Source organism: Macaca nemestrina, chromosome 17 (genome assembly GCF_043159975.1).
Source record: "Macaca nemestrina isolate mMacNem1 chromosome 17, mMacNem.hap1, whole genome shotgun sequence".
Classification (NCBI taxonomy): domain Eukaryota; kingdom Metazoa; phylum Chordata; class Mammalia; order Primates; family Cercopithecidae; genus Macaca; species Macaca nemestrina.
In genome coordinates this window covers 18,419,792-18,442,727 of record NC_092141.1, presented here as the reverse complement: position 1 = coordinate 18,442,727, position 22,936 = coordinate 18,419,792, and the positions used below count along the sequence as shown (strand labels likewise).

The 22,936-nt window shown below is 56.9% G+C and overlaps 1 protein-coding gene across 11 annotated transcripts in view; it reads right to left on the bottom strand.

Annotated features, from left to right (window-relative positions):
• The window catches only part of LOC105491056 (myosin XVA), a 66,019-nt gene extending 43,083 nt beyond the window's left edge, over positions 1–22,936 (bottom strand). For 2 of the 11 annotated variants that reach the window (XM_071082443.1, XM_071082444.1), the window contains exons 1-17: positions 18,639–22,895; positions 16,504–16,586; positions 15,837–15,900; positions 14,610–14,719; positions 14,192–14,266; positions 13,892–13,982; positions 9,804–9,907; positions 9,617–9,680; positions 7,937–8,050; positions 7,120–7,281; positions 4,628–4,741; positions 3,980–4,038; positions 3,770–3,893; positions 2,759–2,854; positions 2,188–2,319; positions 1,498–1,623; positions 823–900 (exon numbers count right to left, since the gene is read on the bottom strand). In XM_071082443.1, coding sequence (XP_070938544.1) covers positions 823–900; positions 1,498–1,623; positions 2,188–2,319; positions 2,759–2,854; positions 3,770–3,893; positions 3,980–4,038; positions 4,628–4,741; positions 7,120–7,281; positions 7,937–8,050; positions 9,617–9,680; positions 9,804–9,907; positions 13,892–13,982; positions 14,192–14,266; positions 14,610–14,719; positions 15,837–15,900; positions 16,504–16,586; positions 18,639–22,247 — 5,205 coding nt within the window. In that variant the 5' untranslated portion in view covers positions 22,248–22,895. Of the gene's footprint in view, positions 1–822; positions 901–1,497; positions 1,624–2,187; positions 2,320–2,758; positions 2,855–3,769; positions 3,894–3,979; positions 4,039–4,627; positions 4,742–7,119; positions 7,282–7,936; positions 8,051–9,616; positions 9,681–9,803; positions 9,913–13,887; positions 13,983–14,191; positions 14,267–14,609; positions 14,720–15,836; positions 15,901–16,503; positions 16,587–18,638 lie in introns of all 11 variants that reach the window. The other 9 variants (XR_011615444.1, XR_011615443.1, XR_011615442.1 and 6 more) reach the window with 9 other exon arrangements.

The following is a 22,936-nucleotide window of genomic DNA, read 5'->3' as shown; positions in this document are numbered from 1 at the left end:
ACAGAGAGCAGGAGTCAAATCTCTGAACCAGGGGGATCTGAAGACTAACTGGACCCCTGTTCTCTCTGCAAGGCCTCTGTCATCCTAACTTACATGCTTCTCAAAACAGGTAGGGCTCAGCACCTTCCAAGGGATCCATCCCATAACTGGCTTTTTCCCCTTCAGTCTAAGGAACACACAGTCACTGACTGTGTGCCTGGCCCCAAGGTGGCCTGTTAGACACATGGTTGTGAACTCTGGCTATGACCTCATGAGGAGGGTGCCCAGTGGACAGGAGGAAGGGGAGGGCCAGATAGGGGAGGTGATGTTACCAGGCCTGTGCTCTGTCATAGGGCCATCTGCTGGCCGTAGTGTAGCTGGGATGCAGGGCCTCCCTAAGCCTTCAAGGAACCCAAAGTTGGTACCCCAAGCTCTCCCCTGGGGCCTTATGGGTAGTGTGGGGGAAACTGAGAATACCAGGAGGTGGGATTGGGGGAACAGGTCTGGCAAGAAGCCAGGAGAGAATGGGCCAGGGAATGGGGTGGGGCCCGGAGTGGGGTAAGTACAGGGCAAGGTCACAGCTGGTGGGGTACAGGGTTAGAATTGTGAGTGGGGCCGGGCTCTAGCCACTGGGGCTGTCAGGAGCCAGATGGCAGGATCAGGATGAGGAGCCAAGCTAGGCGGGAACAGGCCAGGGACAGGGTGTCCAGGCCACCCTTGTCTTTGGCCAAAGCTAAGCGGAGCCAGGACGTGGCAACATGGTCTAAGGCCTGCAGGCGGGCTGGGTGTGGGTGTGGGGCCATGCGTGGGGGCAGGGCCAGAGTGGTGGAAGGCGAGGCTCACCCGTGTCCGGCTCCGTACGAACAGATCCAGCACGTCCTGGCGCACTTGGTCGTGGTTCTTGTCCAGGAACTTGTGCACCTGCAAAGGGGAACAATGGCCCGGGTAATCCTGGCCTCTGTCTCTCTGTCTACCCTAGGAGGGACTGCATCCTCCTCACCTCTATGGTCCTACCTCTCCAGTCCCCACCATTCTCCCTATTCCTGGGGGAGGGGAGCATTCACCATGGCTTCACATGACCAACCTGGGTCTTGGCCTCACCCTCAGTGAAGGACATTGTCCTGCACCCATTCTACAGAGGAGAAAAGTAAGGCCTGGATGGGGACAGAGGCACGGAATCCTAGCCTGAGACACCTCCAGGGCAGGAATGTACCTCAGATAATAGTGATGAGGGTGACCACAGTGAAGTCACTATTGATGAGCTACTCTTTATCAAACCCACCCTATATTTCTCACACCCACCCCATGAGTTGGGCACTATTATTATCCCCATTTTCCAAGTGAGAGAACTGAAGCTCAGACTAGCTAAGCAATTTGCTCAAGGTCACAGAGCTTGGGCACAGCAGAGTCAGAATTGGACCTGGGTGTGAATGTCTGGGGCCAGTGTTGTGCTTCTGTGTCTCCAACAGCTAGCAGCACTGCAGCACCAGCGGCCAGGCCGACTGTCTCGGGGCTCACCTGGTAGGTGACCTTGCCTGCATAGTGCTTGATGGTGAACTCAGGCAGCGGCATCTTGGGTTTGGAATAGAGCGGGTTGGCGCCATGATGGTAGTGGCACTTCTGTAGGAAGGTGTGGTCTGTAGCCTGGGGGCAATTTAGGGATCAGTGGGTGGGCAGGGGGCCTGGACACTCTGTTCTTGGCCTGGTAGCAACCTCACTATCCCTGACTGCTCCCAATTGAGCACCAGAGAGGAACAACTCACAGCTTCCCATGGCTACCCATCTCCCTGGGTCTGAAGGCAAGTGCCTTAGCCAGGCACTGGAGGCCTAAGTGGTGCCTTGAAGATAGGCGTGGCTGAGTGAGCTCCTAACTGCCTCCCCTCCAGGCCAACTGCCTTTGCACTCTATTGATCTCACTGCCATTCCACCCTTGTGTTTTGCAATCAGGATTTGAGGTCCAATCCCAAGGTTACCTACTCCAGGAAACCTTCTGTGACTTTCCAGGCTGGTGCAGCCTCTCTTCTGAACACACATAGCTGCCCATCTGGCCTCAATCACCCCAGGACGTGAATAGTAGGTCGGGTATCCCAACCCCCCACTGCCTTCCTCAGGCCAGAGCAGAGAGGAATGAAGGAGTCAGGGTGGGATGAGGACATGAGGCTGAGAGATCTGTGACCTGACTAGGCTCACACAGTGCCTGCAGCTCACCTGGGGAAAGCAACACTGGTCATCGAGGATTCGCAGGATGCCATAAGGTTTCAGTGAGATGAGGTTGATGCAGGGCTGGTTGTCAGCAAAGGTGATCTCCTGCCAGTCGATCTGCTCACGGATATACTCCTCCTGCAGGCAGTGGGCAGCAGGAGCTCAACCTCCCATCCCTGTCCAGGGCCCACCCACCCTACCCACCCTCCCTCCCAGGCTGAATCTAAAGGAGCCTGGCCAGCAGCACCTCTGCTTGCATACCTCCCAGAACAGGGAACTCACCCCCTGATAAGGCAGCATGAGCCAACTCAGGGTCCTACTGCTCCCTCTGCCTGGGACAGCCCAGTAGAGGAGAAGGACCCCCCAAGGGGACTCCTCTCTGAGCACAGCACCTCAGCACCTTTCCCTCCAGAACAGAGACCTTCCCATGGGCTGGTCCCCAGCTTAGAATGCCTTTTCCTCCGCTGTCTACTGATGTCAGAATTGCCCTTAAACAATCAGTATATCCTCATCTGTCTCCACGGAGGTCCACTGGCCAGTGAAGACAGGGACAGGAGTATTAATGGGGCCCACACACCTGCTCCTCCTGGAAGACGATCTTGTTGAAAAGGTACTGAAGGTTCTCGTTTGCGTAGTTAATACACAGCTGCTCAAAGCTGTTGAAGCTCAAGTCCTGCCAGGTGGATGGGGAGGCTGGGACTGGTCCTTCCTTGGCCACCAGCCTGTTTGCCCTGCCTTCCCTGGTGGCAACTTCAAAAAGCTGGAGCTCAACCACAGACCCTCAGCTTGGAACCCTCCACGGCTCCTGCTGCACCTGACAGGCAGTGGCTGATGGCCAAGGCTCTGGGGCCTTCTGCCTGGGTTCAAATTCTGGCTCGGCCACTTTCTAGCTACATTACCTTGAATAACAGCCCCATGCCTCAGTTTTCCCATCTGTAAAATGAGGATACTGACAGTACCTGCCTCACAGGGTTACTGTAAGGATGAAGTGAATTAACGAAGTGCTTTGAACAGCCCCTGGCACATAACAGGTGCCAAGTGAGTGCCTGTGATGGCCGCATCGTGCTCTTGCCCCGTCCCTCGCCACTTCCTTTGCTGTGCACTGGCACAGCAGTCACCCCTCCCCCCCACACAAAGTCCAGCCCCACCACCCCTCCCAGCCTTTGCATATTCTGTTCCCTGCACCTACAGTGCCTTTGCTGGGTCTCAGGAGTGTCTCCTCATCCAGGAAGCCTTCTCCATTCCTGCCCAGGTGAACTAAAGGTGCCCACTGGAGCATATGGGCTTGTCAGAGTCTGCCCCCACCCCCACCCAGCCTCACCTGGAAGCTCCCCAAGCTCCCCTGGCTGGTCCTTTCTGGGCAGCTGGTATTGCCCAGCACAAAGCCTGGCTCGGAGGCCTTGGGGGTACTTGTGGTGAGTAAAGAAAATGAAAGGAGACAAGGGAGATGGTGACAGGGAGGGGTTCATGAAGGGAGGATGGCACCTGCTGCAGGCACAGAAAGGGATGGGAAGGGCAGCCCGAGACGCCTGAGGGAGGTGAGACCTTGCCTATGTCCCCCGCCCCTCAGCCTCCTACATGGCCCCACCTCGAAACCATAGATGTCCAGGATGGCGATGGACAGCGTGTCCTGCCGTGGGGACACCAGTGCATTGACCCTGGTGATGAGCCAGCTGAACAGCAGTGCATACAAGACCTTGGCGATGGCGTCCCTGAAGCAGAGGTGGTACTGGTGTGAGCAGGACACTGTGTGGGGTGCTGGGCCTCGGGGCTCAGGCAGGGCAGGGCGCGGCCTCACCTGGCATCCACAGCGCTCTCCACAGTTAGGGGCGTGAAGATCTTCTCTCGCATTGTCTCCTAAGGAGGGGCACAGCCCTTGAGTGACAGCAGGCTGGCCACTGCCTCCAGAAAGCCCCCAGGGGACTAGGGGAGTGGGAGCATGGGAAAGGGAGGCTGGAGGGATATAGTGACTGTGCACACAGAGACTAGGCAGGACCACCCCCACCCCCACCCCAACTCTGCCTGGCAATGCTGGTAGTGGTGGGGACTGCAGGTCTAATGGGGGAGACAGAGGCATCAGCAGATACAATGAGATCAACCCCGGGAAGGGGGAATGGGCCTAGGACTGAAAGACCAGATGAGGCACTGACCCGGCCAAAGATTAGGGAAGGCTTCTTAGAGGAGAGGATACCTGGATAGGCTCTTAAAGGATGAGTAGGTGTGAAAAGAGGAAGAGCATTCCAGGTAGAGGAAACAGACTATGCAACAGTCTGAGATTGGAATCTGAAATGTCTTTGGGGTCTGAAATTACTCCCCTCCATGCCTGACCCAGGGACAGAGAGAGCAGGAGAGAGGGAAAGGCTGCCCACGAAGGATCAGCACAAGGCAGCTCTGTCCAGGCCCTGGTAGAAAGCTTTGTTTGAAGGCCAGATGCCCACAGACTCACGGTCACTTTGAAGGTGATGGCCTTCTGCAGACCCTCAGGGGAGATCTGCAGCAGCTCTGCCACGGCCTGGATCTCCCGGGCACTCACCACTGAGGCCACCTCCTGTGCATCCATCTATGCAAAATACCAACAGGAATGTGCTTTGAACTAGATAAGCTGAATTTAAAGTTCATATGAAAAACAGGGCCAGGCACTATGGCTCACGTCAGTAATACCAGCACTTTGGGAGGCCGAGGCGGGTGGATTAGCTGAGGCCAGGAGTTCGAGACCAGCCTGACCAACATGGAGAAACCCCATCTTTACTAAAAATACAAAACTAGCCAGGCATAGTGGCACATGCCTGTAATCCCAGCTACTCGGGAGGCTGAGACAGGAGAATCGCTTGACCTGGGAGGTGGAGGTTGCAGTGAGCCGAAATCGCGCCATTGCACTCTAGCCTGGGCAACAAGAGTGAAACTCTGTCTCAAAAAAAAAAAAAAAAAAAATAGCCACACATGGTGGTGGGTGCCTGTAATCCCAGCTACTCAGGAGGCTGAGGCAGGAGAATCATTTGAACCCAGGAGGCGAAGATTACAGTGAGCTGAGGCCGTGCCATTGCACTCCAGCCTGGGTGACAAGAGTGAAACTCCGTCTCAAAAAAATTAAAAAATAGAAAACAGAAACAGGCTTGGCACGGTGGCTCATGTCTGTAATCCCAGCACTTTGGGAGGCTGAGGTGGGAGGATCGAATGAGGCAGGGGGTTCAAGACCAGCCTGGCAACATAGTGAGACCCTGTCTAAAAAATGTGCTGGACATGGTGGCCTAAACCTGTAGCCCCAGCTACTCAGGAGGCTGAAGCAGGAGGATCGCTTGGGCCTAGGAGGTTGAGGCTGCAGGGAGCTATGACAGTGCCACTGTACTCCAGCCTGGGCCATAGAGTGAGACCCTGTCTCAAAAAATAAAAATTTTAAAAAAAAGCCGATTAAAAGAAAAAAAACAGTGTACTCATAGACACAGTACATAAATAGATTAACAAAGCACAATAGAAAGTCTGGAATTAGACATAAATGTATGTATAAACTTAGCACATGATAAAGATGTATTTTTCTTTCTTTTTTACAAATAATTTTTTTTTTATAGAGATGGGCCCTTGCTATGTTGCCTAGGCTGGTCTCAAGCTCCTGGGTTCAAGTAATCCACCTGCCTTGGCCTCCCAAAATGTTGGGATTACAGACACGAGCCACCATACTCGGCTAATGAAGATGTATTTTTCAAATCAAGAGATTAGGACAATTAAGTAAACATCTGGAAAAAAAAGTTGGATTCCTACGTCACACCTTACTAGGATAAATTTGGATGGATCAAAGATTTAAATGTTTTTTAAAACTCATAAAATCCATAAAAGGTCTTAGAAAAAGTTATGGAAAAAGGCTGTTACAATTTTAGGAAGTTTCTCTAAAAATGAAAAGAAGTTTAAAATTTCAAATGTAAAATTTAAATATACTAGAAAAGATTGATAAATGAACTACCTAAAAATAATTTTAAAACAATTTGCATAAAAAACCCAACAGGCCGGGCTTGGTGACTCACGGCTGTAATCCTAGCACTTTGGGAGGCCGAGGTGGGCGGATCACAAGGTCAAGAGATCAAGACCATCCTGGCCAACATGGTGAAACCCCATCTTTACTAAAAATACAAAAATTAGCTGGGTGTGGTGGCACACACCTGTAGTCCCAGCTACTCAGGAGGTCGAGGTAGGAGAATCGCTGGAACCTGGGAGGCGGAGGTTGCAGTGAGCTGAGATCGCGCCACTGCACTCCAGCCTGGCGACAGAGCGAGAATCCATCTCAAAGAAAAAATAAATACATAAAAATCAACAAAATAAAATAAAATAAACACCAAAGGGCTGGGCGCGGTGGCTCACGCCTATAATCCCAGCATTTTGGGAGGCCGAAGTGAGTGGATCGTTTCAGGTCAGGAGTTCAAGACCAGCCTGGCCAACAGGGTGAAACCCCATCTCTACTAAAAATACAAAAATTAGTGGGGTGGTAGTGACACGTGCCTATAATCCCAGCTAGTCGGGAGGCTGAGGCAGGAGAATCACTTGAGCCTAGGAGGCAGAGGTTGCAGTGAATCAACAGGAGTGAGCCAAGACTGCACCATTGCACTCCAGCCTGGGCGACAGAGTGAGACTCCTCCCCACCAAAAAAAAAAAACAAAAAACAAACAAAAAACAAAAACAAAAACAAACCACCAAAAAACATTGTAAACAAAGTTAAAACATAAATGACAAACTGGAAGATATATGTGCAATTCATGTCAGAGACAAAGGGCTGATTTCCTTAATACATAAAAGGAGGAAAAAGATGGACAACCCCAAAGGAAAAGGAAAAAAAACAGGAACAAGTGATGTGTGAAGAGTGTAATCTGAAAGGGAAACAGAGAAGGCCTTGGAAAAGACGGCCAAGTCCAGAGGGTGCGGGCCCCATGGCAGGCTGTGGCGTCCCCTCACCTCATACTTCTCAAAGTAGACGTTGCCCAGGTGCAGGATGGAGGCCAGGATGCGGAAGATGCTGTCCTGGTCCTCGCTGCTGAAGCCCAGCACCTCCATGGCAGCCAGGAGTCGGCGAAAGTCATCTGCATCGCTCTTTCCTGCTATCTCACAGTTCCCACCCTGCGTGAGGGCAGAGGCTGAGGATCAGGGAGCTTGGGTGGGGCTGGGGAGTCCTCCAGGTCCTGCTCTGCCCTGACCAGCAGTGTGGCCTGAGCTGGTCACTCAAGCTCTCACTCCACTCTCATGGGCATGGAGGCTCTGAGCAGGGCAGAGGACAGGGTTCATAGATTCCAAGTGCAATGTGTGGCAGTGGTTGTCACCTGTTGACCATTGTAGCTGCCCAGTGATAATAATGAAAAGAGTAGTCAGTGTTTACTGAGCATGTACTGCATGCCAGGCCCTGTGTTAAGCTCTTTACATGCATTTCCTCATCTAAGCCTCACTACATCCCTGCAAAGTGGTACTATGTTGTCTCCATTTTACAGGTGAGGAAACTGAGTTACAGAGTGGGGAAGTGTAGTAACTCTAGACTGGTAGGTTCTGTTCCGGGTTCCAGAAAAATGAAGTCAGGTAGGCCTTTCCTGCTTCCACTTTGGACCCAGAAGACTCCTGGTCCCCCTCACTGTGACGAGATGTCTTAAATCCAAACTCACTCTCCCCAAATCTCCATCACCTTCACACTCCATCACTCACAACTCAGCTCCCTCAGCCCACCCAGGGGTGTCAGGGTGGGAGGACCAGGGCTGGGAGCCTTCAGATGCCTGCTGGCACTCACCTGGTTCAGATAGTAGTAGGTCTCAGCCTCTTGCAGGCTAAAGGCCTGCCGGAGCTGGGCAGGCAACCCGGCCAACAACTCGTAGAAGATGTGGTAATTCCTCTCGTTTTTGGCCTGTAGAGTGGGTAGGTGGGCACAGAGAAGGGAACCACCTACGTAGGTGACCCCCAGGTACACATACAGGCCCAAGCCTGCCCACAAATGCACATGCACACAGCAGGCTGCAGATGAGAACAGACACCTCTGTGATGGTTGGGGCTCCCAGCCTGGTGCCAGCTGCAGGTGAGGGCAGAAGCAGAGGTGCCCTGGTATGACTGAAGGTTGAGAGGGTTCTGGTGAGATTTTATTTGGTTAGGAGAAATAAGAGAAAAGGGACTCATCTTCTCTTATGTGTACCGGCCACACACACCTACATACATGTCTATCCACAGACCACATGTGCACACACAGAGCTTGTTGATGGCTGAGCACTTCCTGTGCACCAAAACCTATCCTAGGCCCTTGGGACACAGTGGGGAACAAGGCAGAGAGAAACCCCTGTCCCGATGGAGCCCATCCACTAGCTAGGGAGACAGATACTCAGCAAATCACTGGTTAAAACATAAAATATGGCCGGGTGCGGTGGCTCACACCTGTAATCCCAGCACTTTGGGAGGCTGAGACGGGCAGATAACGAGGTCAGGAGATCAAGACCATCCTGGCTAACATGGTGAAACCCCGTCTCTACTAAAAATACAAAAAAAAAAAAAAAAAAAAATTAGCCGGGTGTGGTGGCAGGTGCCTGTAGTCCCAGCTACTGGGAAGGCTGAGGCAGGAGAATGGCGTGAACCCGGGAGGCGGAGCTTGCAGTGAGCCGAGATGGCACCACTGCACTCCAGCCTGGGTGACAGAGCAAGACTCCATCTCAAAAAAAAAAAAAAAAAAAACAAAAAAAAAACAAAATATGGCCGGGTGCGGTGGCTCACGCCTGTAATCCCAGCACTTTGGGAGGCGGAGGTGGGCAGATCACGAGGTCAGGAGATCGAGACCATCCTGGCTAGCATGGTGAAACCCCATCTCTACTATCTCTACTAAAAATACAAAAAATTAGCCGGGCGTGGTGGCGGGCACCTGTAGTCCCAGCTACTCGGGAGGCTGAGGCAGGAGAATGGCGTGAACCTGGGAGGCGGAGCTTGCAGTGAGCCGAGATCATGCCACTGCACTCCAGCCTGGGTGACAGAGTGAGACTCTGTCTCAAAAAAACAAACAAAAACAAAAACAAACAAACAAAAATAAGTACACTGGAGAGAAATAAAGCAGTAGAGGTGGGGGTTCTGATGGGATGGAGAGGTGTTGCGTTTTTAAATGGAGAGCTTCCTGAGTGGGTGAAATTGTAGGGGAGACTTGGAGGAAATGAGGGGTTTGGCCAATCAGGCGCCTGAGGGATAAGTGCTCCTGAGGGAAGGAACAGAAGGTGCAGAGGCCCTGGCAGAAGCATGCCTGTGTTGTGGGGCAGGGAGGAGCCACTGTGGCTGGAGGAGGGTCGGGGAGGGGAGGTCCCAGGCTCCCATGTACACATGTACGCATGTATTCATTCATTAATTTCACATCTACCCAGCCCCACCAGGGGCCAGGCTCTGAGTTTCTGTACCTCCCACCCCCACCCTGCCCAACACACAGTCCTGGGAGGGGCTGGCCCACCTGAAACACGATCCTGGATTTCTCAAGCAGATACTGGGAGGTTATGGCACCAGAGATCACGCCCCTGGGGTGGGGAGAACAGTCAGCTCTCAGTGGGGGTAGGAGGGCTGGTGTTGGCTCAGGGGCTGTGGCGGGACATGGAAGACACTGCAAAGCTTTTGGGAGGCCTTCCACTGTCCCAACTCACCCTTCCAGAAAGATTTCCATGAACTTCCCAAAGCGGCTGGAGTTGTCGTTCCTGACGGTTTTGGCATTACCGAAGGACTCCAAGAGGGGTGTTGCCTCCAGGATCTGGACTCCAGAAGGAGATGTGGGAATTGAGGGGCCAGGCACTGTTCTGGGGGCCTGGGTGGGAGGCGTAGCTGGGGACACCCAGACACGGGCCTCCCCAAGGACCTCCCTTTATGAGGGGTGACCAGAGGTGGGCTCCCTAGAGAATCCTGAGGTCTCTCCAGTGTCCCCCAAGGTCCCCCACCCCATGCTGCCCATCTCCCACACAGCAAGTCCCATGCTTTGCTTCTCCCAGCCTTCCAGCCTCCATGGTCCCCCACGGCAGCCCCTGACCACAAGCCCCTGCCCAGCCCAGGACAGGCCTTTGGATGTCCCTTCCTGCCTGTCCCTCCACCCACACAGGAGCAGGCACATCCACACACATTTTCCTGGACACACACACACACACACACACACACACACACACACACACACAGAGTACCTTTATCTTCAAGAGCGCCCAGGAGGGAGGACAAAGAGAGAGACAAGAACAGAATGGAGTCACTAGCAGGACCGACCACCTCTCTCTCCAGGAGACTAGGAGCCTCAGACCAGGGAGGGACCAGCAAAAACCTGTGAGGCTCAGAGACCCCAGGGGTCCAGGCATGGGGACTGCCATGGGGTCTCCAGGGTATGAAAATATGCTGAGTCTGCCTTCCAGATGGCTCTGGGGATGTCCTCTTCTCCCCTCCCCCATGGCTACTATCAGCCAAGGATCCCTGAACCTCTGCCCTGGCCTTCCTCACTGTTCTCTGACACCCAGGCCCACTTCTGCCTCTGACCATTGGCATATCCTGTTCCCTCTGCTTAGACGCCACTGCTCCCACGCACCTGCATGCCCCCCCAACCTCACCTCTCACAGGAAGGCCACTAGAATTCTCTCCCCGGTAGCCCTTAGCCCCATTGGCAAACTCTCTATTTTCTTGGGTATTGTCTGTCTCCCCACTAGACTGTCAAATCCCACAGGCACGGATCTCTGAGTCCCCAGCATCTAAATGGACCTGGTGCTTCGTAGGCCCTCAAAAAATATCTGCTAAAGGGATGGAAAAAGGAATAGCATCGGCCCGGCATGGTGGCTCACGTCTGTAATTCCAGGACTTTGGGAGACTGAGGTGGGCGGATCACGAGGCCAGGAGATCGAGACCATCCTGACCAACATGGTGAAACTCTGTCTCTACTAAAAATACAAAAAATTAGCTGGGCGTGGTGGTGCCCACCTGTAGTCCCAGCTACTCGGGAGGCTGAGGCAGGAGAATTGCTTGAACCCGGGAGGCAGAGGTTGCAGTGAGCCAAGATTGCACCACTGCACTCCAGCCTGGTGACAGAGCGAGACTGTCTAAAACAAAAATAAAAACAAAACAAAAACAAACAAAAACAACAAAAAAGGAATAGCATCTCATGGGCAGAGCTGCCTAAAGGTGACCATGGCTGATCGCAAGCTCCCACCTATTTAAGCACCTACTGTGTGCCAGACACATTGCCCTGATAATGCAATTGTTAACAATCCCATGAGGTAGGTACTAATATTACCCCTGTATTGCAGATTAGGAAACTGAAGCTTAAAGAGAGGTGAAATGACATGCCTAGGGACTCCAGAATCCACTCGAGTGATGAGCATGGGCCTAGTGTGTACATGGCACCTTCTTTAGCTGAGGCACTTCCTCAGGATAATCTTTTAGGGAAGAAGCAAAGGAGGTCCAGTCACCACAGAAACAATACCTGTAATTTTGGGGATGGGGCCAGTTCCTTCCATCTGTCCCATTTAGTCCAGGAAATACTGCACCCATTGTATAAAGGAGTAAACTGAGGTCCAGAGAGGGATGGGGGCTGGCCTGTGATTGTTCAATGAGTCAAGGTCTGCCTGGGCTTTCCTGTGTACTATCCCTTAGTCTGGGAAGCCCTTGAGGACAGGCTGGCTGCTTCTCTGTTCCTGGTGCCCAGCATACAGCAGGGCAGAAAGCCAGGGGATGGAGTGGGTGAACACCGGAGGGGTGGAACCTGTGGTCCAGGCCTCAGTCAGTCAGGGCAGAGCATTCCCCATGCTACGTGATTGGTTTCAGTTAGGACATATGACCAAAACTTGCCCAGTGAGATGGAGCTCTGAATGTTTCATTTCTGAAATGTTGGGAGGGTTGATCATTATGGTGCCAGCTTCCTGACCAATGGGAGTCAGGCTGAGGATGATGCCCATACATGGGGGAGGGTGCAGCCAAGACAAGAGACATTGTCTAAGATTCTGGATCTAGCCATGCCTAAAACTGACCCTAGAACTGGACTGTTTGATTATCTGAGGAGAGGAGAGCCATGTCTAGGAAAGGAGCCCCATGGTCATCACAGCTGGCAGGCCTGTCCTCACACATTCTGTGTACCTGGCACACAGAAACTCCCAGACTCAGCCACATCCACAGCTCCATCCGTCCTCCCTGACAGCTCTCTGCCATGGACTGCAAATCCAAGCTCCTGCACCACTTCACTCCTCCCTTCTTAGGCCTCAGTGTTCCCATCTATAAATGGACACAAATGTACCTGCCTCCCACGGTTGCCGTAAAGCTCTGTGTGATGATAACTGAAGGAACCCAGCACTGTGCCTGGCCACAGGAGGTGCACAAGGTACACTTATTTCTTTCCCTGCCTACCTAGCTAGTCATTCCACAAATCTGACCTGAAAGGTTTTGAAAACTGTGCTTGGAGCAAGGGATGATCTGTTTGGTCATCAGGAGGCCTGGACTGGGATGGGAGAGCCTGGCAGGCCAAGGCAGGCATCAGAGGGGCCCAGGCCAGGCTGGAACCTGACGGCAAAGCCTGAGCAGCCCCCACCTATGCCCCCAGGATCACCTTGCTGGGTTCACCACTGGCTAGGACATTGTGGCCATGTGCAAACCTTCGTGGGCCCCAGGGTTGGGGAAGTCTGGGTCTGTGGTTCTGGAGTCTGAGCTGGCAGGCCAGCCCCGCCTTCTCCTGAGCTCCAGGCTGGTGATGCACCCATCACCTCTCTGCCATCTCTGTGCATATGCCTAGCAGACACCTCTTCTCAACAAACCTGCTCCTCCTCCACTGCCCAGCCTGCCTCTGTGCCGCCTGTGGGTCAGACCAAATGTCTGGGGTCACCCTCCGACAGTTCTCCCTCTCACACCCCAGTCTGTCTTCTGTAGGCTGCTGGCTGGCTTTGACCTGTACCTGGACCCAACCTGCTTGCACCTCAGGGCCTTTGCAGGCACTCTTCCCTCTGCCTCTTCACTGTTCCCCTAGACATTCCCAGAGCCCACTCTCTTGTCTTCTCTGTACAGCCTACCCTGACCACCACACTTATGATTGCAACCCCCAACACTCCCCACCCTTCTCTCCACTTTTTTCCTCCGCAACTCACCATCTACCCTTTCACGTACATATAATTTACTTGTATATAAGTGTATACATATTTTTCTTCCCGCCTCCACCACTAGAGTAAAGTTCCCATGAGGATGTGAACATTTGCCTGAGTTGCCGCTACTCGTCCCCAGTGCCTAGCCTGGGCCTCGAACACAGTAGGTGCGAGGGATGGGGTTCTACCATTCTCAGGCTCAGAGAGCTTAGCACTGTCTTTGTCAGCAAAGTTCCAATCCTGCAGACTCTGGCTTGGCATCTACTGCCTGACCCACACTCAGGCCTGCCCTGCCTCTTGATAGCTGGGGGCTGCATAGCTTCTGAGTGTGAGAATATGGTGGCCCCAGGGCCATGACCAGGAAGGTGAGGCCAGGTGGGAGAGATGCGATGACTCCCCTTCCCTATGTGGTCTCCACTGTGAACTGGACCTGGAGGGCTGGAATCAGGAGCTGCCACAGAAGCATAGGCAGGCACACCCCTGGGATGGGTGGCAGAAAAAGCAGCCCTGGGCAAGGCTCCCTTCTGGAACTCAGCCTCCCCATCTTTCTAGTGGGCCAAGGAGCCTTGTCTCTTGGGGAGTACACGAGGTGTGCTTATCAAAGTGTGCTCAACCTAGGGTCCTGGGGAGACAAGTAGACTCACCTGCTGCATGACATCCCGTTTCTGGTTCATGGCGGCCAGGTAGCGAAGAATCAGCTTGGTGGCCTCAGTTTTGCCAGAGCCGCTCTCTCCACTGACCGAGCAAAGGGGCAGAGTGAGTTCCAACCTTTCACTGCCTCTTCTGGTGCACCCTGACCCCCATCCTGAAGCAAGAGGCTACGTGCAGTATGCCAACCCAGCGGTATCAGGCAATCTTCCAAGTTCCCACAGCAGTTCTGGCCAGATGCAGGCCTGCTACCGAAGGTCCCCCATTTATCCCCCACATAAAGGCAGCCCGCTCACCTGATGATTATGCACTGGTTCTGTTTGGCATCGAGCATTTTGGCGAAGGCGAGATTTGCAATAGCAAAGAGGTGCCTGGGGAGAAAGGTCACTGGAGCCGGCCCCTGCCTCTAAGCTCCCAAACCTCCCAGGGATTGGGCAGGGAGCATCCATATCCAGCCAAACAGCCAATCCGGCCCACCCCTCACCCTGGTGGGGGAATGCTCCCACCCCCATCCTGGTCTGAACCACAGTGCCCTCCAACCTGTGGCTGCGGCCTTGCCTGGGGAGAGACTGTCAGATTGAGTAGGTGGGCTGCCTTTCCCCATTTACCTCTGACTCATGGCTAGGGTGCAGCTGGGATCCAGGCTCCCACAGCAGGGGAAAGACGGGCCCAAGAGACCCCACGGCAGCCCCGCCCCGCCCCTGAGACACTCACGGGGGATTCTCTCCCAGGGCCCGTCCATTGTACTGCTGCACCTGCTCCGGCCCATAGATTCCAAACATTTGGTATGGGTTCACCGACACCAGGATGCTCCCGATGTATGTCTGCTGGGCAGACGGTGGCCTCAGCGTCATGGCTCCTTGCAGACCTGTGTCCCTCCTTCCCCTACGCTGGAAGCTTGGCTCCCTGTTTCCATCCGAACAGATATCTGGCTGCCTGGACTCAGGATTCCCATCTAGAGCCCTCTACCAGCTTGCTGGGCTATGTGCTCTAACAGTGGAATCTCAGGCACTGCAGCAGGCTGAGCTGAGAGGAGTCTGGAGTGAGTAAAACCCCACAGCCACGATCCTGGGTGGGCTTCCGCCTACTTCATTTGTTCATAGTTGGACCCAGGCTCCAGGAACTTTTGGCTCCTGTTGAGGGCAAACCTCCACTGCCTGGAGTGGGTAGTTGGGGAACTCAGGGGATCCTGATGTGGCCAGAGCCCTTCCGGGTGTCCTTGTCTTCCACACTGGCTCTGGGCCCTTGGCCCTCTGTTCTGTCATTCTGAGGTCAGAGGCTCCCCTCCAACCCCTCTGACCATCCCCACTCTGGGGTCCGGGTCTATGGATTCTAGGACTCTGGAAGTTCTATCTGTCAGGTCCCGGGTAGTGGGGGTGTTGCGTATTTCTGGATTCTCTGTCTCCAGCTTTCTGCCTCTGGCATCCACCATTCTAAGACTGTGTTTTAAGACTTCAGATTTTGGCCGGGCGCGGTGGCTCACGCCTGTAATCCCAGCGCTTTGGGAGGCCGAGGCGGGCGGATCACAAGGTCAGGAGATCGAGACCACGGTGAAACCCCGTCTCTACTAAAAATACAAAAAAAAAAATTAGCCGGGCGCGGTTGTGGGCGCCTGTAGTCCCAGCTACTCGGGAGGCTGAGGCAGGAGAATGGCGTGAACCCGGGAGGCGGAGCTTGCAGTGAGCCTAGATCGCGCCACTGCACTCCAGCCTGGGCGACAGAGCGAGACTCCGTCTCAAAAAAAAAAAAAAAAAAAAAAAAAAGACTTCAGATTTTAGTTCTAGGCTCTGGCATTCTATGCTGAAATGACAGAAACTCAGAGTTCAAACCAGAGGCCACAGGGGCTAGGGCCCACAAGAGAAATCTGTGCATCCCACCCGGCCCCAGGAGGCAGCTGCCTTCCTGACCTAGGCCCAGGGCAGGGCCAGCCCTAGGTCTTACGTAGATGAGGTTCCGTTCAAATCTAATCTTGAGGTTGGACAGCACAGTGGTTTCCTGGAGGTCTCTAGAAGGGCACAGAGAGAAGCCGTGAGCGCCCCCAGGGCTGGTTCTGGCATGAGTCTCCCTCCCCGACTCAGTGCAGTGCCTTGATCAGATAGGCCTGAGTTCAAGTCCTGTTTCTGACACCAACCAGTTAGGAAGTAATTTGGGCAAATTACTTCACCTGTCTGTGCCTGTTTCTTTATTTGTCCAATGGGTATGATAATCATTGTACCTACTTCATTGGGGGTTTGGGGGACACTCTTACGTAATCACCATGATTAGATAATGATGTTGACAAACACGGCCCTCTTGTTTTGAGCACCTCCAATGTGCCGGCATCCTCACCACAGCCATCCCACTCCCATTTTGTGGATGAGAAACTGAGGTGCAGAGAAGCAAAGCGATTTGTCCAAGGTCTGCCAGCTAGTGAGTGGTGGGGCTAGGATTTGAACCAAAGTCCATCTAACTCACAAAGCACACCACATTTAGTCTTTGTGACACTTCATGACTGAGGCTCTGAAAATGTCCTGGGAGGTGAGAGGCAACTGCAGGAGGAGCCGCTCTGGTTGGGAGGGTGGGGACCCCATGGTGACACCTTGTTACCCCGCCAGCCCTGCCCACTCACTCCAGCTGTGTCATGTCCTCCACACCATCCTCCCTGTGCTGCTCGCGGAACCGCACAGATGGCAGGTTTCGGATGGAGTGCATCTGTGTGAAAGAGAGACTGTGTCTGCAGTTTGAAGGGTGCCCCCCGCCCCCACTGGCCCCTGGCTTGGTCATACCTGGGGCCTGCTAACATTGTTGGGGAGGGAATCCCAAGGCCAGGTGGGTCCTGCAAGTCTCCTCATTACAGAATGCTGTGGCCCCTGGAACCTGCATGCAACCCTCACACATGAGACACACGCATGCCCTCAGTGCCCAGGCAGGCGCTCCCATGAGCTCCTAAGTGTCCTGCCCTGGGGGGTGAGCAAAGGCATGAGCAGGTACATGGGTGCACGTGCCAGCTCCCTCCCAACTGCAGCTGTCCCAGCACCAGCAGACCCCATGTGTTGGTTTGTGTGACAACTCAAAAGGACACTTGTGACCTGACGCATGGGGCCTCCAGGAGGGCAGAGATGGAGACTGTCTTAGCACCACACCCCCATGCTCATCCCAGGGAAAATGTGTGGACACCTGCATATGAACCCACACTCAATGGCATTTACAGCTCATACAACTCCCAGGCACACAGGTGTTCTTGTAGGCCTGTGGACACATATGCAAGCCTGTGGGGCCCGGCTGGAGGCACATAGTGTGCAGGCACATGCTCTACCTGTCCACTTGGCACATACATCTGGGTGCACAGCTGGGTCCCTCCCTACCCTGGGGGTCTGGAGAATGGAAGTTCTGATGCCACCTTTGGGCTGCAGGGTCTCCTCTCTGCACGCACATCTGTGCACATGGGCAGAGGGTGGGCAAACAACCCTGATCCCGAGGGATGCCACATCTGCTCAGACCTCATACACTAGCTTTCGTCATTTGGCCATGGTACACACGCGCACACATGCTCAGGCATGCAGGCCTGCGCAGGATCCACATGACTGGGAGCACACACATGTGCACCCTCAGCCTCTCCAATCCCAGCAGCACCCTGAGCAGGCGAGGAAAGAGGACACCAGGAGGGAGGCCTGCATGCCTGTCGCTGGGCTGCTAAGTAGGGCACAGCGAGTATCACCTTTTCTGCCCTGGCCTCTAGCCCACCCATCTGCCCACGTGCTTGCCAGCAGCCTCAGACCCTGAATAATTCAGCCACTCACGTATTCCAGGGTGAGGAGGGCCCAGGCATCCTTGCCCCTCACCCCTAGGCGCCCTGCGCCCCGCTCCCGCAATGCTGCAGCCCACACGGCACGGGGCACCCGCCGCCGGGGCCAGGGCCCCCCCAGCAGCCAGGCTGCCCCAGTTGCCATTTTTGGGCCCAGCTGGCTGCCCGCTCCGCTGGGCACGGTCTGCACAGGCTGAGACGCACCTGCCGCCCCTGCTTGCCCCGCCCACCACCCCAGCATCCCGGGAGAGGCTCCGGTGACCACGCACCCCGGCCAAGGGCCACCCAGCATCAGGCTCGAGTTCCACCTTGAGTGTGGCAGCCAGGCATGGGCTGGGCACTCCTCAGAAGGGCTGCCTACCCTGTACCCGCCATGGGGTTCCAGAAGGACTCCTGGTTCAGTTTTCCCTCTGTGCAATGAGGAGGCTGGAGGGTTGGATCCTGAGCCCCTCACCCTGACCTATTCCAGAATCCTGCAGCCCAGGGGACTTCAAAGGGCAGCAAAAACCTTGAGGAAAGAGGAGGCTCTAATTTGGGGCAGGGTCAGTAGGAGACAGGAGGAACCGCACAGACCTGGATGTGCGGTGGAACAGGATGGATAGGCATGTCCTGCAGTTTCACATCTGGCTTGGCTAAAATCTCTGAGGGGAAGTTAGGGCCAGACCTGCCATCCAGATTGGATCAGGGCAGGGCTGCCCAGGGCCCAGGCTGAGATGAACAAAGATCCTTCCCCAGAGCGACCTGGAAGCAGTTTCCCACGTCTCTGTCCTGTGCCTACCTGTGCTGGGCATCCCCTTGTTCAACCCTCCAGAGGTTCTGGGAGGGACTGTTCTCCCCAACTTACAGGCCCCAGCAGGCAGCCGCTCTCCAAGGTTGCACAGGGCTCCTCAGGCTGTCTCTCTTGCCCTGTTTTCTAGGCCAGAACCCTCAAACCCTCCCTGTAATCTGTGCCCCCATACCTTGTTCCGCCAGCTTGGGGGGCCGACCTCTTCCCAGGAGCCCTTAAGGGAGAGGCAGGCGGCTCCAGGGCCCAGGTGGCAGGACTGGGGGTGGGCGTGTACTCGTGGCCTGGGTCCACAGGCATCTGCCCGAAGCCAGAGGCAGGACCAGCGAAGACCCCAGGCTCTTGGCTTGGGGTCCTGGGTTGGCTGGACTCGAGGCTTCAGGGCTGCAGGCCCAACTCGCTGGAAAGAGCTCAGCTTCTGCACACGAGGCATGACCACAGCAAAACGCCCAGGGGCTGCCTGGCTCCGCTCGCCCCCCTTGGGCAGGGGCTCTGGGGCCCTGGTGGGTGCCAAGGGGGCTGCGGTTTGGGGCAGTGTCCCCCAGCGGTGCCATGGTGGCCATGTGGCCCTCGTCTGCTCACGTGCAGCCAGTGGGTATGAGAGGCTGGGCCTTAATGTCTTTTGCTCTGGGAGGACATCCTTAGGGGGTGTGACATCCTTGGGAGGTGTTGGGATTGGAGGCTTGGTCTCTGCTGGCAGCTGGGGGTCTCCCAGGGTGGCCTCTTCTTCAAGCTTCTCAGGGGTTGGGCCAGCTGATTTGGTGAGCTGTCCAGGACCCGGCTCATGGTGTCTGCCCAGGAAGACCCTGGTCATATCAGCAGCTGCATCCTCAGGCTGGAGGGTGGTGGATGGCACAGGGCCTACGTGCTGGAGAAAGGGGTTTTCCGGCACAGGGGGTGGCCTGGAAAAGCCTCGGCGGCTGCCTGCACCTCCTGGCCAGGGGGAGGGTGGGCGTTGGGTGGGAGGCATGTCCACGTCCCAGATGGGGGCCAGCGGGGGCACGGTCCAGGGCACCTCTGAGTCCTCGGCTTCTCGCGGGCTTTCCCGGTGCTCCAGGGGCGCCCGCCAGGCCCCGGCTCCGGCCCCGGGCGGTCGGTGGAAGGGCGGGCGCACTCGTGGCTTCACAGCCCGAGTGGGTGGCTCGCTGAGGCGCCGCCACGTGTGCGGGAGGTGCGAGGGCAGATTCAGGGAGCGGCGCCGCGGGCTGTGGCCCAGCCCCGGGGGCGGCGAGGGTGGCCTGGGTGAGCCCGGCAGCGGCGAGCGGGGTGGGCCCAGGCGCCCCGCGGCTCTGCGTGGGGCTGGGGACTCCTGCAGCGAGCGGGGCCGGCGGGCCGGGGGCGGGAAGGGCGGCTGGAAGGGTCCCGCGCGCAAGGACAGCTGAGGCGACGGGGGCGCCAAGGGTGAGCGGTAGCCGGGGCCCGGCAGGCTCTTCAGCGAGGGCTGGGGCGAGGCCAGTGGTGACCAGGCTCGCCTCCGCGACGCCCGTGGGGAGGCCCCGGGGAAGCCGAAGGCCGCCCCTCGCCCGCGGGAGTCCCTGAACGAGGGTCGGGGCCCGGGGAAGGCCAGTAGGTCGGGGGGCATCTCCGGACTCACGGCAGGGGGCTCCACGAAGGCCCACCAGCTGGCCTGCGGCGCCGGGGGCACGTGCGCTGGGGCGGCCCAGGGCGGCGGGTGGCGGCGGAGGGAGCCGTAGGGCGAGGCCGGCCGGGGCAGGCCCGAGAGTGCCGGGTAGAGGGGCGGCGCAGGCGGGGGCCCGGGGCTGGGGGTCCTAGGGGGCACGGGCGGGGACAGGAGCGCGCTCCAGTGGGAGACCTTCCTGGGCGCGGGCGCGGGCGCGGGCGCGGGAGGGCGGCGCGCGTCGTTGCCGCTGCGAGCGCGTGGCTGGGCCCTCCTCAGCACGATGGGCGTGCTGGGCCGCTCCGGGTCCATGCCAGCCAGCTTGTAGCCGAAGCGTTTGTAGGCTGCCTCCCTGACCGCGGGGCCGCCCGCCCGGGCCTTCTGGCTGCCCCTGAGCCGCGGAATGGGCTTCTTCTCCGACAGCGTCTTCTTGAGGAACCGCGCCAGCGAGGTGGCAGGGCGAGGAGCGGGGCGGCCAAACTCAGGGCCGAAGCCCAGGCCCCGGTGGGCGCCGAAGGCCGACAGCGCGCGCTGGAGGTTTCGCTGGCGTGGCGTGAGGAAGCCCCAGAAAGGGTGGCCGTAGGGCACATTGGGCACCGGGGGCGGCTCCTCCTCGTCCTCTTCTTCGTCCGCATCCCCTAAGGGCAGAGGAATATCCAGAGAGGGTGGCAGGGGCACCTCCAGCTTCTCCTTCCCAAACAGCTTCACCTGGGGTCGCGGGAAGAGGCGGAACTTGCGGATGAGGGACAGCTTGGACCTGGCGGGCTTGTCCATGCCTTGCTGCTCGAAGAAGGCGGCGCTGGGCAGGCGGAAGGAGGTCCCCTGACGCTCCCCGCCCGCGTCCTCCGGCTCCTCCAGCTCGGCAATGTCATCCATGGGGTGGGCATACGGATTGTGGGGCGACAGGATGGGCGGTGGTACCCAGGGGTACACAAAGGCCGAGGTCGACTCCTCTGGGTAAAAATAGGGCACCTCGGGGGGGTAGATGGCCTCGTCCCCACCGCCATAGATGCCTTCGACATAGGGGACGGTGTAGGGGACCCCGTAGGGATCAAAGTAGGGTACATCGTAGGGAGTGTGGTACGGGAGGTCATAGGGCGGGTATGGCACGTCGTACGGTGCATAGGGATCCAGGTAGTAGCCATATGGGTGCGCCTCGCCCTCGTACCCATCGTGGTAGCTGTAAGGAGACGAGTACCCCGACGGGGGCGCATATGGGGGTTCGTAATCGTTGTAGCCATAGCCGTAGCTGTAGGTGTACCCTGGATCAAAGGGGCCACCGTAATAGTCGGGGTGGTAGTAGTCGTAGGGGTCCTCCGGCAGGTACCCGTAGTAGTGGTCGCTGTAGGGTGGCCAAGCCGGGCTGTAGGGGCCGAGGCCCGCCAGGTAGGGTTCCTGCTCCTCGTAGCGGTGGAGTGACTGCCGGTCATAGTAGTCGTCGCCATCGCGGTGATAGTCATAATACTCGCCCAGGTCCTGGAAACCCTCAAGCCCGTACAGCGACTTGCGGGAACCCGAGTGATGGAACGGGGCCTCGTCCTCGGAGGGCAGGAAGCCCAGGGGCTCGCCTGACGCGTAGATGCTGCGGCTGCGGGGGAACCTCCGGAGCCGGCCCCCGGGCCGCAGGATCTCGGCACCCGACGGGAAGGCGAGTTTGCGGGAGCCCATGCGAGAGCTCGAGCGCTGCAGCCAGGCGTCCACCGTGGCCTGCTCGCTGCCCGACTCCTCGGCCTTCTTGAGGAGGAACTTTTTTGTGAGCCAGTTGATGGCCGTGGACGCCTTGCTGAGCGACCGGGCGCGCGGCCGAAGGCGGCCGTAGCCACGGCGGCCTGGGAAGCGGATCACCATGAAGGACGGTTTCTTGCCCTTCATCGCCCGCTTCTTCTTGCCCATACGCATCTGCGTCATGAGCTTCGACGTGGACTTGAGCACAGTGCGGGCCTTCTTCTTGCGCTTGGTCTTCTGGGGGCCGGTGTGGAGGCCCCAGAAGAAGGCCGAGGCGCTGCGGAACTGGCCTTTCTTGGAGATCTTGGGTGTGCGGTCGCGGAAACCCATGAAGAGCCGCGACGTCCCCTTCAGGCTCCGTTTGGGCTTCTCCGGCTCCGGTGCCTTCTTCCCCTTCTTCCCTTTCTTGGCTTTCTTCTCCTCATCTTCCTCCTTCGCCATGGTGGCTGTCTGCTCTCTACCGGGCCTGGGGTCGGTGTCACGGGCTCAGGGACTTGGAGACGTAGGGACCTGCTCGGTCTCCTGCCCGCGGCTGGACACGCGGCCTCCTCGGGCTGGGAGCAGACTGGACTGGCCCCGGGTGGCGTGGGGAGGGCTGAGCCAGGATTCCGGGAGGGCGGATCCATAATTCATCTCCTCTAGAGCGCCTTGGGTTTCACCCTAGAGCAGTGGTGGAAAGTGTGTGGGTGTTGTTTACCGGGATAGGGAAGCCTGCCTATGAGGCCTGTGCTGGGGAAGACATTCTTGCCTCGGAGTCGTCATGGCAACATCAGTGCTCATCCTGGTCAGGCCCTCCCTAGGCCACAGCTGGCTCAACCCCCTGAAGGGAGCCCTTGGGTCATTTCGGCTTCACAGACAAAGACATTGAGCCACAGAGATGGAATGCCACCTGCCCTAAATCACCAGCACACCTGCACTGGACCGGAAGTGGAGCCCAGGGTGGGATGGTCAAAGCCCACCAAGTCATCTTGGAGGAGAAGTTTGAACGCTCTAGGTCCTGGGCAAGGGAGGAGGGGAATGGGCAGAGCAGGTGCTGGGCTGCGGTCAGTGTAACGGGAGCTGGCTGGCTCTCAGGAGCTGAATAATACATGGGGTGGGGAGCCAGGCTGCTGGCTCAGAAGGCAGGGCAC